The 16,389-nt window shown below is 35.3% G+C and overlaps 2 protein-coding genes across 2 annotated transcripts; one reads left to right on the top strand and one right to left on the bottom strand.

Annotated features, from left to right (window-relative positions):
• The first annotated feature begins 3,430 nt into the window (after window positions 1–3,430).
• LOC146898432 (uncharacterized) lies at window positions 3,431–8,256 on the top strand. Its single transcript, XM_085737643.1, has 7 exons — window positions 3,431–3,842; window positions 5,696–5,763; window positions 6,250–6,393; window positions 6,470–6,871; window positions 6,979–7,071; window positions 7,269–7,370; window positions 7,952–8,256. The coding sequence occupies exons 3-7, from the start codon at window positions 6,259–6,261 to the stop codon at window positions 8,018–8,020; spliced, it is 801 nt and encodes a 266-aa protein (XP_085593769.1). The 5' UTR covers window positions 3,431–3,842; window positions 5,696–5,763; window positions 6,250–6,258; the 3' UTR covers window positions 8,021–8,256.
• A 4,165-nt stretch (window positions 8,257–12,421) lies between these two features.
• Window positions 12,422–15,551, bottom strand: LOC146898431 (WAT1-related protein At5g07050-like). The gene is made up of 7 exons (XM_085737641.1): window positions 15,234–15,551; window positions 15,090–15,152; window positions 14,697–14,813; window positions 13,908–14,160; window positions 13,599–13,760; window positions 13,053–13,204; window positions 12,422–12,882 (listed from the first exon to the last, which is right to left on the bottom strand). The coding sequence occupies exons 1-7, from the start codon at window positions 15,428–15,430 to the stop codon at window positions 12,624–12,626; spliced, it is 1,203 nt and encodes a 400-aa protein (XP_085593767.1). The 5' UTR covers window positions 15,431–15,551; the 3' UTR covers window positions 12,422–12,623.
• Between the last annotated feature and the right edge of the window lie 838 nt (window positions 15,552–16,389).

Below are 16,389 nucleotides of genomic sequence, written 5' to 3'. Positions count from 1 at the left end.
AGGTGGAAAGTGTGGAATCTATAGATAGACAAGAAGTGATTGAAGATGTTGGAATGTTAAAGGATGTTAAGCAACTGGAAGTAAGCAAAGGACAGATGCAACAGCGATCATTAGGAGACATCCGTGACAACGAGTATGGGGGATTGACAACTGGTAAAAATGAAATAAAGACTACTACCACTGGTCCGGGTGGTAAATTGGCTTATAGAAGGATTCCCTATGGGATGCGTAATGGGCCGGCTGCTTTTCGATGGTGTATGCATTCAACTCTCTCTGATACTTTGGAAAGAATTAGGAGGTACTGTGACGAAGGGTTGGCAAGAAACAAGCCTGTTGATGAAGCTGTAGACCTAAAGAAGTCTGGTGCACAAGGAACTTTCAAGGGTAAGGAACAAAAGCTGAAACGGTACCGTAAAGGAGGACTCCCAAACAATGAAGAGGGAGCCACATCATATGATCCTTAGAAATAGTCATCAGTCAAGCTAGTGACGGTAAAGAAGCGCTGAGTGGGAGGCAACCCACTATTTATTTTTCAGGTATGATTTTATTGCTTTCAAAAATAAAAACACAAAAATATTTTTCTTTTCTTTTAATACAAGGCAGGGAAGTTTTAAAATTTTGTTCAAAGATACCTCTTGCCAAGAAAATCATGCAAGGTACTGATGTCTTGCATGATTCTCTCCTCAAAAGTTTTTCAAAAATTCAAGGGACTCAGGCATTTTTCAAGAAAACAAAATTTTTGGCCTGAGAAAGCAAGGAATTACCCCCTGTTTCACCAAAATCGCGGCACGCCTATATACATGGCGCGACGCGATTTTGACTGTTTTGTGAAAAAAAATAGCCGTTGGAACTATCCGTTACTAGCCGTTACAAAATCTGCCCGTTATTGACCGTTGCAACGCAAAATCGCGCCGCGCCTTGCATTTTGGCGTGCCGCGATTTTGCCCAAACAGGCCTATAAAAACCTAACTGTTCATCATCATTTTCATTCCATTCTTCCTACCTTTCTCTACCAAAACTTCCCTAAACTTCCATTCACGAATTCTCTTCATCTTCATCTCAATATTCACTTCCTAACCATCATCAAACCACATTCTTATCACAAATTCACCAACCCAAACCACCATCAAACCACAAACATTCCAAATTTTCCCAAACTTCACAAAACTTTCCTTTCACCATCTTCCTAAACCACAAATGGCCTCCAACCAAATAAACACTCGCTCCAAGAAAGCCACCAACCCCAAACCATCCACAAGCAAATCCAAACGCCCCCGTGCCGCATCCGAACCACCCGAAAACGCCATCCATTTCATCAATGACCTAGCCCAGGAGTTCCATCAATCTATGAAGAGTTTTGAAGTCATAGGGGAGAGGAAGTTTGATTTCACAAAGCTTGTGAAATATCCTTTCTTTGAGTCTGAAATACGAAGGAGGGGATGGACAAGATTGAATGAAATGATCGACGAGGCAAACAACAAAACGGTGATCGTCGAATTCTTTGCAAATGCAAGGGTGTCCGATACACCCTTTCAATCTTTTGTTCGAGGAAAGTACATTGACTTCAGCCCGGATGCTCTCAACGCATGGCTGAATGTTCAAGCACCGGAAGAGTGTTGGGTTGAAAAATTGAGGAGGGAGAGATTTGCTATTACGGAGGATACTTTTGATGAGATCATCACCACCATGTGTAGGCCTGGGTCGACTTGGAAAAAGTCCCGGATGCTTACCTATGCGGAGATGCTGCCGGTACCCAAGGCGTGGGTATCATATGTGGTCCAGACTCTTGAGAGTGCATCCTGCACTTCTGAAATTCCTCTCAAGAGGGTGCTTGCTGCCTATGCCATCATTAAGGAGCACCCTATATATATTGGCCGCCTCTTGGCCAATAGTCTTCATGATCTAGCAACCGGAAACACCACACAATTGGGGCATGGGAGTCTAATTAATTGGTTGTGTGAGCAAGAGTTGGTACCGGCTTATGATAGTGATCTCAACACAAGCAATATGAAGCCAATCACCGACTCGGTCATGGATGGGTTTGTCAAGAAATATGAAGGCTATATGAAGGAGAGAGAGAGGGAGGCAGCGAGGCAACAACAAATGGAGCAAGGAGGGAGTAGTAGCCAAGGAGGTTATGCTCCTCTTCATCCAAAGCTTGAGGAATTCATGCATGTGCAAGCTAATTGGATGAATGAGACTTCGGACCAGCTGTGGGTGAACCGTCCTAGGTTCTCAGCTGCGTTTGCTGCGGAGGCTCAATTGCATATGGGTCCGATTCGTGGGTCTTATGAGAGGTTTGGAGGCTCCCGTGAGCACATGGAGCAATATTTTACACATCAAGAAGAGTATGGGCTGCGCATGAGGAGGGAAATCACTGATGATTTCAACACCACCGAGCAAGATCAAGGGGATGGCATCTTCGAAGGATTGAGGACACCGGGGGCTGGAAACTCGGATGATGATCAAGACATGGGCTGATCTACTGATGGATTGGCATTTTCTGCTTTGTATTTTATTTTTCAGTCATTTTTCTTTTAATGTATTTTCTTTGTATTTTCTTTTTAATGTCGAAGTCCATTGAACTTATTTCCCTATTGTAATTGCTCCTGCACTTGTTTATTATTAATGAATTTGTTTTGTTTCATGTGACCTATTACAGTTTAGTAACAGTTGTTTGATGAAACGGTATTCCAAAAGTTCTCAAGGAGGGGTGACTTGATTCAAAGGCGAAGTGTACGGCGTTGCTAGGTAGTCACATACTCCCAGAAATCTCAGCCATAAGGTTCATTGCCAAATCTTGTTTTTCAATTTACTTATAGTTAGATTAGTTTTCCATGCGACTACATTTCTAGAACTTGCATTGTTTCTCTATTATTGATTGGTCTCTGTCAATTACACACTGAGGCAAAAGTGCTTGGTCCTGTGAGCCTTTTTGAAGCCTACCCTGTTTTAATTTGTTGAATTTATCCTTTCTTAACCAATTGTGAGCCGGTAGGATTAGAACTTTTTGTTCGGTGACAAACTACATTACAAGCCTAGAGACTTTTAAGACTTGTCCCTTAATGTATTTTCTGAGTTAAGGCATTGTAGAATGTTGCTAAAGATTAAGTTTGGGGTTGCTATTGGAATTTGCAACCAACTAAGTTTGGGGTGGGGGTACTAGAGAATAAGAGAACAAAAATGAATAAAATATGAAATTGTCATGCAAAATACACACAAAAATGGTGTATTAAAAAAAAAAAAAAGAAATTGAATGATGAAAAAGGGACAAAACATTCACTACAAGAAAATGTGCAAATTGCGACACTTCATCTGCGACCCTTACCTTATAACTGCCTCAAATGTACATTTGCAACACTTGTTGCGACTGTTTGGAGCAAATGTCGCAGGTGTTTTTTATTAAATAAATTAAAAGGCGCGTTGATAATTTCATTTACCCTCTCAACCCAAAATTTCATTCCCCGCTCTCACTTCCCCCAAAACCCCCAAATATCAAACTCACTCACCACACTCACCACCAACACAGTCGCTCCTCATCCCTTCACACTCGCTCCTCACCACCAACTCACACTCGCTTCCTCTTCCTCGTTATGGCTCTCACACTCCCAACCTAGCTTCAGATTCAGATTCGTGGCTTCTCACAAACCCTAACCTAGCTTTGAATCGGTCCAACTCAATCAGTGATTTAGATTCTTCTCACACCCAATATTGCTCAGATTCCAACTCAATCAGTGCTACAATCGGTGATTTAGATTCTTCTCACACTCAATCGGGATTTAGATTCTTCTCACACCCAATCAGTGCTACAATCCATCAACTTGATTTTGTTCCTCTTAAAGGTAACTTCTCTGCTCGTCTCAAAACTTGGAGTCACGGCGCTCAGGTTCGTCAATTTCTTTTTTAACTGTTGATATTTTTTTAAAGCTAGTATAATAATTCGTTGATTGCTTCTTCTCTGTTGAATCGATTTTGAATTAACAACTTAATTTGCAGTTATGTATAAGCTAAAGTTATTTCTATAATAAGCAATAAAATAAAGTTGAATTTTTAAGTGTAAATTATAAGTTGTTTTTGTAAGCTATTTTTGGGAGCTTATGAAAAGAAGTTGAAAACAGCTTATGAACATGTCATAAGTTGTTTTCTTAAGTTTTCCCAAAGAGTCTCCCAGATAATTGTGTCAGTAGATAAGTTCTAAATAAGTCAATCCAAATAGGCATTTATTGCGCCGAGTTTGAGTGGACTGATGAAATAATATGCTGTTGTACTGAGAGGCAATTTTGATATGTGACAGACATTGACGAAGCTGCGGTTTTCGCGAGATGCTTTCACTGAAGACGAGAAGAATAAATTTCAAGTAATTATTTGTTTCCTCTGGATCTATTTTGAAATTTGTGTATGTGTTTGAGATGTTTGTACTTTGAATTGTATAAAGATTTGGAACTGTTTTATTATTACAGGAGTTGTTGAAAAGAGATGATTTCTATAGGATTAGACTGCCATCCAATGTTTTGAGCCCTCCCGGCAGGGATTATATTGTTTCATCGGTGAAAGCTGTAAGTCTTAATTAGAATGAAGTTATTGTTCATTGATAGCATGCATCAAAATGTTAAGCTTCTTTTTTTCACGCCAATCAACTATTCATGTATGGTTTTATATTTGAATTTATGCTTGGGGAAGTGTGAAGAAGCTTTTAGTTCCCAGGTCTGTTTGTTCCTATTCCGGAAATACTTTCAATTGTGTAAGAGATGATAGTTATTAGTGTGTGATATTGTTCTAGTAATGCTGGATATTGTTTGTTTTGCACTCATCACATGATGTTGAAAGATAATAATCCATTTGCCGTCTCTTATTTTTTCATGGTTATCTTTTAGTAGCTTGAATCTATATGATGGTGTTACTGTTGTGTACCTTAAAGTGTACCTTATTACTTCAATTGGTATCAATCCATCACCGAATTTTATTGCTGTGTACCTTAAAGTGTTGTACTTTTCTCCTGTTATCTCCATTTATATTAAGATGTCCTTTTCTCCTGTTATTTATATTCAAGTGTTGTACTACGATAATAGAAAAAGAAACATTTGGTTATGGGCCCAACAAATCAATAGATTATTAAGTTACAGGGACTAGAAAACATTTGGTATTTATATTCATTGTTAACAGGGGAGTAGAAAACATGATTCTAAACCAGTAAATTGGTCAAGTGATTGGTTCAAAAAAAGCCAATTTTGGACCAATGTTACAGGGACTATTAAGTTCATACAAGTTATTAGCCAGCTGCAACATTTTTATAAATTAGTTCATACTACATAATTTGAAGTAAGTTACTAGCGAGCTGCAAGTTTGACAGTGTCACTGATTTGCTATTTGATCCTAGTTATAGATCGATTTCGGAGGTTGTTATTTTGAAAACCCTGGTTTTTAATGGTAATTAAGAGCATGAGTTGTTTTGCATCTTTAAATGAGATTTTTTGTTGCCAATCCACCCTAATAGGTTCTTTGGCGCTATATAGAAGTATTTGATTTTGAGCGTATGTTATATTGTGTCACATGATATGGTAGTAGTGTCACCCTTTTATGCCCATAGGTTGTTTTGTTTGTCCACAGATGGTGTTTTTGATTGGCGATATACTATTTTAATTTAAGAATTCATTGTTTGTTTCCCTAATTGTTTATTCATTTTGGTCATTCACAGATATTTTGATTAGGCTCAGTGAAAGAAGCATTTCGCGCTATTGTTTTTTTAAGTCTGCTGCTGTTTATGTAAGTCCTTTTTCCCTCGTGTTTTTTGAACTTTAACTATTAAGTTTGCACATTTTTCTGATTGGTTATTGCTGGAACTATTAGTCATTGTGTTGTAAAACATGGAAATTTAGATTATGTCTTGTAGGATATATATTTGATTTGCTTCTGTTTGGTATTTTTGTTTCTAAAATATAATGACACGAAGCTGTGATTTTCCAAACTAGCTACATATTGTAAACACACTGCTTCTAAGTACACTTGATTTTTTTAGTTGGTTGTGTGAATCACTTTTCATGAATATTTGTATTGTTTTGACATGTCTATGTCAACTTATTGAAATCCATATTTTATATTTAAAGCAATGGATAAGTCATGGATTATGAAGCCACAAACGTCGGCTGCATACGGGCAAGGGATAGTGGACTTCATTAATCTTGTTTATCCTACTTTGCTATTTGCTTAGCTATTTGCATCGTTCTGACTTGTTTATCATCAATCTTGCAGTGTAAAAACATGACACCATACGAGCAAGAAAAGTTGGAAAGAATGGCAGAACTTAAACAAAAGATGGTGGATCTAAAGATTCCAATTATCTCTCAAGAACTTGCAAAATCCTATTCTGCCACTTCAAAACCTTCATCAAAAAAGGTTGTAGGCTCTAAACATTCTAATTCTCTCTCTTAAGATATATTTTCTTATTTTTCTGTCATTTGATAATGTGAAGGGAAAATCAAAGTTTGTACAACCCGGAGCTCTTGAGGCAGCCAATAAAAAGCGCCTCCGTTCACAAGGTTTACCACATGCAGCCAATAAGAAGCGCCTCCGTTCACAAGGTTTACCACATGCAGCTTCACAGCCTACACATGTGACACCTTCACCGCATGATCATGTTACAGATCCACCACCCACACATGAGACACCTCCATCGCCTACACATGTGACACTTTCACCTACACATGTGACACCTACACATGATATTCCGTACCATGGCTCTGGAGATGATGGAGATGATGATGTAGATGATGATCTAGATGATGATCTAGATGATGATGTAGATGATAATGTAGATGAAGATGTAGATGAAGAGCTGGACATTACTGATAAAAAGAAACCAAGATACTGGGAGGTTGATGTTATAAGTATGTAATCTAGTGTTCCTATTTGTGGGGCAGTGTTTTTTCTCTTGTAGGTGATGTTATTGATTGTTTTAAATTATTGTTTCAATTAATGCAGGCGATTGCACAAAAAAATGCAAGAAATCGAAAAAAGCAAAAAACTCCTCATACACTAGGAACTGACTCGCTTGTGATCAGAAAAGATGAGTTGGTATGGTTCACTCAAAGATGAGTTTATATTTGATATGTTGCTTTTCTGTGTATGCAATACTCTGCAATTTACATGTAGGCACATCTCTTTTTAGTTGATCTTATCATCTCATCTAGGCAATTAGTGATCTCATCTGGACGTACATTATAAGATTGTTTGGAAATGAACAAGTAATTATCATATGTGCTTACTTGTAGGAATTGAGATATGGTCGAGAATATAGCAGGGGAGATATGTATGTTGTTTCGCATAAAGATGCCAAGGGAAAATTTGTCAATGAATATGCAAAGGAAAAAGCTGTAAGTGACAATTTCTTTTTTGCACAATTGAAAATGAGGTCATCTGTCATGACAGAACAGCAGCTGTTGGTGCTGTTTCTGTCGGCTGGGCAGCTGGTTTTTTGGGTCGGTTGTGATTGTGTTAGGTGCTGCCGATTTGGGTCTTTTGGTTGGGGCTGTTCAGAGGGGTATTGGCTTAGCTATGGGTTTGAATTTTGGGATTGTTACTAGATTTCAAAGTCATAGTGGTTGCCATAGTTTTACCTAACATTGAATATGTGTGCCATAATTTTGGTTTCCTACATTAAAGATTGCCATAGTTATTGTTTGTCACCCTGCTGACAGGGTTATCTAACTTTTGTTCTGTTGAATCTTCTCTACCCACTTGAGTTTTTGATAATTTCTAAGTTTAGGTTGAATAAGTATAATCTTGAGTCACTTTCATGGTTTATAGACACACTTACTTAGTCCAGAGGTCTTTATTTGATATTATTAGAAGTTTAACTATGAACATTATTGCCTCTGCCTCATCCATTATACCCTTGTTCATGCATTATTGATGAAAACTAATCACTGTCGTATTTTTTTTTTCTTCTTTTCAGCCAACAAATTTAGAAACAAGAGATGGTAGACATTCATCTGAGTCTAGCCACCGCCTTCAGGATCATTAAAGCAACATCACTAGGGAACTTCTAATTTTGCTACAGCTGTTTTGTTATGGACTTCTAATTTTTCTACAGCTGTTTTGAATGTTCAATCACTAGTGTTTCGATTTTTTGAATGTTTAAACTTGGTACTATATATCTTTTGGTTTAGTTAAGGATGTATGGATCAAACTTCTTACTCTTGAATTATGTATATTTTGTATTTTAAGTCTTTAGTAATATATTTTGAGATTGACTTCAAATTCTGTAGAAAAAAATTCGAAATCAGGGCATATCAATTTCAAAAAGTAAATAAATTTGTACATTTAAAAAAAAAAACAAATACATTTGTGACTGTTCAAACAGTCGCAGGCATTTTAAATTTTAAATTAGACATTTGCGACCCTTTCCGAACTGTCGCAAGTCCCTTGAAATCCATTTGAATCTCCTCATTTGCGACCCTTCCCCAAATGTCGCAAGTCCCTTGAAATCCATTTGAATCTCCTCATTTGCGACCCTTAGCAACTGTCGCAGTGCCTTTTGCGGCAGTTGGTACGGCCCTTCTATGAAGGGTCGCAAAAGACACTTGCGACCCCAACATCCGTGACAGTTGGGGAAGGGTCGCAATTGTACATTTGCGACCCTTCTAACTGTCGCAATTTGCCATTTTAAAGGTCGCAAAATGCAGTTTTTCTTGTAGTGATTGAAAATCCGAGTAACTTCAAACTCGATTGTCCCTAAATGTTAAAAATATTCTCTAGTACCTTTGCATTGATTGTTATTTCAAAAGGTGAATGATCGAAGGATTGAATTTTGTGCTTTAATTTCCGTAGGAATGCCTAACTCAAATTTTGTGTAGCCTACTTATCCAAATATATCCCACCTTTCACCTAAGCCCCGTTATAACCCTAAAGACCTCAAAAGTGTGTAATGATATTGACTTTGATTGATATCTAGAAACTTTTCAAGCGTATGGTAATATGTAGACCTGCATGTCGACTGGTAGAACCCTATTTCATATTGTTGCGTGGAGTTGTGAATTGGTGGATGCGAACAAGTCAAACTAGCTCATCTTTAGCTAGAAGGAGAATGAACTTTTGGGTACTATCGTTTTGTCAGGTAACTGTTATTTTACTGTCGTTTGTCACTGTTGCAAGCAAATTCCTTGAGGACAAGGAATGGTTTAAGTTTGGGGTTGTGATGACATTCTGTCATTACGTAATATTAGGGACTTATTGTGACATTTTGATAGAGTTCTCATGCAATTTATACTGTTCTGGAGTGCAAAAAGCTTAAAATTTGAAGTCTGTTCGAAGGAAATCGCGCCACGCCAATTTCAAGCCGTGCTGCGATTTTTGAAGCAAAAATACACACTTCCTGTAAAGGGGAAATCGCGGCACGCCAATTAACAAGGCGCGGCGCGATTTTGATGGGTCAGGCCCATGACTTCTATAAATACTGCACTCAATCTGAAGAACAGGGGTGACGATTTTGGAGAACGAAAGTGCGATTTTAACACCCAGAAGGCTGCAGCGGAGAGGATTTCATCATCTCTAACCCAGTTTATGTATGTTTTAATTCTTTCATTGATTATGCTATTTGTAAACTCAATTATGAGTAGCTAAATCTCTTAGAGATTAGGTCGGAGATGAACCTATGTAACCCTAATTGATCATATGTTGCTGTGAAACTCTATTACTTATTAATGATATTCTAGTTTTCATTCAATTCAATTGTTCTTACTGCTTTTTATATCCTGATCAAATATAAACATGATTTTGTGAGATCGAATGACTACTGACCATAGCTTTCGACTTAGACCTAATTGAATTGTTCTAATAAACATGGTTAGTCTAGGAATGGATAATCGTTTGTTAGTGATATTAGGTTAACGTGCTTAAACCTTTGATGATTATTAGACCACCTAAGGAATTAGGGGCTGTAGTTTAAAAAGAGGGTCCTAACTCAAGGGATTGATTAGGGCTAATTTGTTAACTATCGTGAAACTAGAGAATCATTAGTAATAATAGGTGCAGTAACCAATTAGGGGAAACATAGAGGATTCGAAGACCTGATCTCATCTCTCTCCTATTTTCTTAATCAAATCTTTACTATTTTATTTGATTTCTTAAAATCAAACCAAATCTACTGCCTAGTGGCAAAACAAAATAAACTTTTATACATCCTACTTTTATAACGAAATTGAATTATTGAAGTTAAAAACAGTCCTCGTGGGATCGATATTTTTACTACTTCGATAGTATTTGGTGCACTTGCCAGAGATCTATCAACCTTGATTCATGTTCTTGAGATTCTGGGCTTGTATAGAAGTAACCTTCTGATCTCTTGCGCGAACATTCTGATCTCTGAGCAACATTCTGATCTAACTTTCTGAACTCAGATTTAGTTCATGAATTCAAATGTCCTTTGATTTCTTGTATCTTGGTATGATTTAAACTTTGTTTGTGTCTTGGCTAATTACTCAAGAACGCACAAATACCAAGAACCATCAATTCCATTAATCCTTTCATCACCATAGATGTCTTTAATGATTTCTTGATCCAAAGTTAAAATCATTGCCTGCATAAGATATGTTCATGTCACATATGTTCTTGCATATTCTTGGTGTGGTCATTGATTTATGGGTTTGGTCTAATGAACCTTCTGAGCAACCTTCTGAACAACCTTCTGAACTCCTTCTGGGTTCAAACATATGAACTTCAGAATGTTTCTTCTTTGTTCCTTCCTTTTTGACGGTTGTACTTTGTGCTGAACATTCTGATGTTTTTCAACACTTTGAACCTTATGAAGGTTGTTTATTTATTTCCTTCAAGAACTACTTGAAGCATATAAATGAGAGATCATTTGTCTTGACAAACAAGATGATTCTTTCTTTGAAGTTCAAAAGAATATTTCTTTGCATCTAGTTCATCATTGCATGTAACTAATGACTTTAAATATTCTTGTTTATCCATGAAGCAATCCTTTAATATTTCTGGATATATTCAGGGTTAATGTTCATGATTGTTATGAACTCCATTCACATGAACATTCTGATCTTTGTTCATATAAACATTCTGAACTCTGAACTTCTTATCTATAGAAGCTTTGGAAGTGTGATACTTTGAGGAGGTTCTGAGAATCTTCCTAGCTTGTATGCATATTTCCTTTTATCTTCTTTACCCATGGTGGATCTTCAAATCATATAACATAAAACTCAATGTGAGTTTTGTCACATAACTTCAAGCACATTCTTGCGCAACTTGTGATGTAATTCTTCCAGCATGATTCTAGTTCTTCCATCATGATTCTTGAGCTATGAATCTTCATGGAGATATGATCTTGTTGTTTCAACTGATGATATACTCATTCTTTCAATGTTGAGTAGATATGATGCACTTATCAATGTGGGTGGCTTCTAGCTTATCCACTTATGTGATTCCTGTTCTTTTAACAAAAACTCAAGTGCAACCATCAGTAGATCACCATTCATAAAACTTATCATTTATTCCACGAGGTTTGTTATCATTAAAACATTCATCAAAAAGATTTTTGCTTCAACAATATTATCCCTTCTCACACACACTTATGATTAAACTTAAAATTAAAGGCCAACAGAAAATACTCGATAATTCATTCATTTTCTTCCATCATCATCATCTCATCACTCACACTTTATTTCATTCACTTTCTCCATAATACAAAAAAGAATGCATGTATGGTGGTAACATGTATATAGATGCCCACCCCGAATCCATACCCAAACCCGTCTCAAATACAAAAAATTACTTTATGTTCATGTTATTTTGTTTGATAATTGTCGTATTATAAAAACTACCATTGATATTTAAAGGAACAGCTAAAACAAATGTTAAAATGAACATATTGTTGGATAATGCATTACATTTCTCTAGGGGTTGCAAAAAAACTTCTATTTTTTATTAAAAATTTATTCAATGCGGGGACGGGGATGAGGCGGAGATACCCGAACCCGTCGGGACGGGGACGTAGTTCAATTTCTCATCCCCGTTGGGTATGTGTAGGGTAACGGGTAAGTATATGAGAATCAGCTATGAGGACGAGGAATGTAAAACCCGTCTTTTCATCCACTCTTCATAATTTTCAAATGTTAGTGCAATAAAAAGAGCGTGCCCGTCTTTTCGCTAGTGATCAATAATAGTAGGAAACACACTTGGTGAAAGATTCCCAAACAAAGTAAAATGGTTTAACACAGTTTTCCTATACTGATGTGTGTGACACAATAATATGAGAAAACACAAATCACTACCAGCCTAGTGGAATCTGAATCAGGCTTCATTAAAAATATAAAATAGAATGAATGTAATCCCACAAATTTTTTGACCACAAATTCCACAACATCTATACCATTAAGAATGAAAAAAAAAAAAGATAGAGAGAGAAAAGAGATAAGATGGAAAAACTTTATGATTCCCATTTCTACATGGATTAGTTGGAATTTTGTTACAAAATTATATATATAAATATATTTGCTCAAACGCAAGGGGTGATGGGGGGAGGAAAACTTGGTAAAAAGGGACAAAATGGGGATAATGGAAGATGAAGTAAATGACATACATTCCTAATCATATTCCATTTCTCTTAAAACTTTTTATTGCTGGTTAACATTTTTAGTAGTAGGCTCTCTAGTAGGAATGCTTATTGCAACTGAAGAAAGCATGTTGTTAGTATCTTCAACTTGGCCATGTTTTACTTGATCTGTGTCATCAATCACTAGACCTGAATTTCCACTCATTTGAGCACCCTTTATTGGCAAAGGAATATCATCTACTTTTCTCTCTATTTCTTCCTTGTGCTTTCCCCATAGAACAGAATATAAGCCTATAACAATCAAGATAGCTCCCATCACACTGCACCCACATAGTCCAAAATCAAATTCTTTAGTTAGTCACATAGCTTTATCCATTTGAATGATGACAAAATTTAATACAAGTTGGAATAATATTGAAGAAAACATTTTAATTTTATTTTTGATTTAAAAAATTCGTAATAAATTTTATATAATATAATGAAAATTTACCCTCCAGAGTAAATCTGTTCTGCAAGGATAAAGGATCCCATGATTGCAACAATGATCATCATAAGTGGGCTAAAGGCAGTTGCAAAGACAGGTCCTTTCTTCCTAATCACTAGCCCTTGTACATAGTATGCCAAGCTTGAGGTCACAATTCCCTAACAAAAATAAAATAAATTATTAGATTTTTTTTTCCTTCTAAGAATTACAATAGTAATTTAAATATCTTTTAAGTCCCTCGAATATAGGTATTGACATGTAAACCAAAATAACAGAGAGTAAGAATGCAATAAACACATGCGAGAGTTGTTCAAAAAATTGTCAAAAAATGGTACAAGTATTATTTCTCTTAAATCATACGTACAAAATTGTCTTACATAGTCAATAAGTTTTAACTGTCGAATTGTAAAAATAATTTGACTTTTATTATAATTACTTTTAACTTCATGCATACATAAAACTTTTGACATTGTGAATTAAAATTAAAATATTGTATTATTAAAGATAAAAACATTTTTTTAGAGGTAAGTTAAAATCATGGAAGATCCTTACAGCATAGGCAGAAGCAAGTAAACTCATATCCCAACCAATCCTCCATACAGAAGGATCATGCTCAGCCACAAAAGTAACAGCAATAGCTTGAAGAGTACCAATAAAGACCACAAGTGAAGTAAGACTTAGTTGATGATGCTTGTACGTCTCTATAACTTTTGCCTAATCCAATTAATAATTTGCACAAAAAAAAATATGTTATAATTAATGAAACATACACTTTTTCAATAAAAAAAAGTATGATAATTAAAGTTAGTGCATATTTTTTTTTACTATATACTTTATATCTTTTTAAACATAATGTCTTACTTGCAAAACAAAGAGTGAAGCCCAAGCAAAGGTGGCAATGATAAGAAAAGTGCACCCTAAAATCCAATCTCTTTCAGAAGATCCTGTGGTTGTTGTTTCATGTGTTTCATTTTGAGGATGTCTATTTTTGGCCCATACCATCTCCACAATAGGACCTTTATATAATGTCATTAGCATTGCACCAGCCACTGTCAAAATTGTTCCCAATATCTTTGCTTGGCACCTCACTTGCTTTATGTTTATCTTCTCCATCCTTTTCATATTTAAAAACAAAAATGAGCAATACTATAGTAGAAGAAATAAACTTTAGTGTAAATTGACTACTAAAAAGAACTTATGGTAACAATTTACTACACCAAAAATAATTAATTAATGATGTTGAGAAAAAAATAAAATTCTTGTCAAATTGTCTCGTCGCTAAATTTAGTGACGGATTAAGAATGAATTTCACGGCTCCCTTTTTATTTTACTTCACTATTTTGATTTTTTTTTTACTAGCAAATTCATATTTTCTTTCTCTAGTTTATGTCGCTATTTATTTTTTCTAGCGATGAAGTTTTAAAGGAAATACGAGATGTTAAGTTTTCTATTTTTAAATTATGATGATTTACGTAGTATATAAAATAAGAGATTATTAATTAATTGGTTTCATGCTGAAAATTTCTTGATTGAATTACATAATCTTGATTTGAAATAAAAAATAAAATATGCATTCCTTCTTCCATTTTCTACATAATATTGTCTTCCAAACATTCACACCCTTAAAATAATCTGAATTTTGGTTATTACCTGCATAAAACTGCCATCACAAAAGTCATGGCTGGAAGCACGTTGCTCATTGCACAAGAGAAGGTTGGAGATGTGAGCTTCAACCCAGCATAATAGAAATTTTGATCAATCACTGGCCTGTAATTTATTGATCAATCAAATACAATAATCACATTTAGTATATGCATGCAAGTTTAATTTAACTTTACACTTTCATTATTCATGCGATATTTTGTGGTCCATATATTAACTTTTCAGTCACCACAAATTATAAAACTGCACAATCATAGTCCCTTTTCAAAGATAATAAAAAACATGTAGTTTTTAGATTTGGAAGAACTGAAAATTGTGTATAGAATATATAAAATGTAAAGTTTATCCAACCGTGAATTAAGCTAGCAAGAAGAGACTAACCCAAGAAGAGCTAGGATGAAAATTTGCAAGAAAATTCGGAATGTTATCTTAGGTTGGCCTTTCCTACAAATGTGAAACCATAAGAGTTAGCATATTAATTTGCAATAAAAATGTGACTTTGTGTTAAAACATGTTTATACAAACCTCTCAAACATAAATGCAAATGGAGCTATAGAAGCAGTTGCAAAAGCGTGGCGATAAACGACGAGGACATAGTGGCTCATTCCTTGGTTGAGAGAAACCTTAGTGATAATGTTCATACCAGCATAGCCAAATTGTAAGCATATCATAGCAGTGTAATGTTTCATGTTCTCAAAGGAATTTGATTTTTCCATGGCCATTTTTCTTTGGTTATTGATTATTTATTTGAGAAGAAACTAGATAGGAGAGTTGGGCAAATTAGAGTATGGTAGTATAGAGAAAAGAGGAAGAACACTTGCAAGAAGGTTTGTGTTTCTTCCTAAGGAGTAGCATGGGTAGGGTTCTATTATTTATACCAACATGGAATTTAATTGGTTACGTCATATAATTGTACACGTATAATTTGCATTTAATATAGTGGGGTTGGCATTGGTGGATTTATTGTAAGAGGGGGCAACTCGACAATGCATATATTTTAAAGCTTAGGTAAAAACATTGAAACAACAATGGAATGCTAAATGATTGTTTTGCATAAAAAAAAGTTAGTTGTTTTTAAACATAAAGTGGTTTTTTTATAGAATAATTTTTTTTTAAAAAGAACGCACAATAATATGCTTCATTAGCATGAATGTATCTTCTTTATGGGAACAGTTGCCTTTCATAATTTCCAATGGAATCGAAAAGATATATTTTATTTCTCTGCTTTAACTTTGAACTAATTAATCCATTTTTTTAAGGCATCCCACTTCTTCAACAAAATCTCACAATCTAGCAGGAACCCAATTATAGCAGTAAATAATGACACATGTATCAATTATTAGAAAAAGTTAAACTACTTTAAAGTAAAATTCAAATATGTAACCAAGAAGAAATACCAACAATGGATTGTTAAATTGTTAAGGGATTCTTGTAAAAAAGAAATTGTTAAGGGATTTAAGCCCTTAAGTAAATGGTCATGACTTCAATCTCTCACTCGTGTCTGAAATAATCTGGTTAAAAAAGGAGAACGACTTTGTGTCCCATATGTTTTTTCAATGGAGATTAATCACTGTAAAACTGTGGTGAAAACTTCGTACACCAAACAAAAAAAAATGGTTTTGCTCATTGACATTCCTAACACATATATAGTGAGAAAAATAGATAAATTGATTTATTTTTT

This window comes from Medicago sativa, chromosome 8 (assembly GCF_051527215.1).
Source record: "Medicago sativa cultivar Bolivia chromosome 8, Bolivia_mono, whole genome shotgun sequence".
Lineage (NCBI taxonomy): Eukaryota > Viridiplantae > Streptophyta > Magnoliopsida > Fabales > Fabaceae > Medicago > Medicago sativa.
This window is presented reverse-complemented; position numbering and strand designations above follow the sequence as displayed.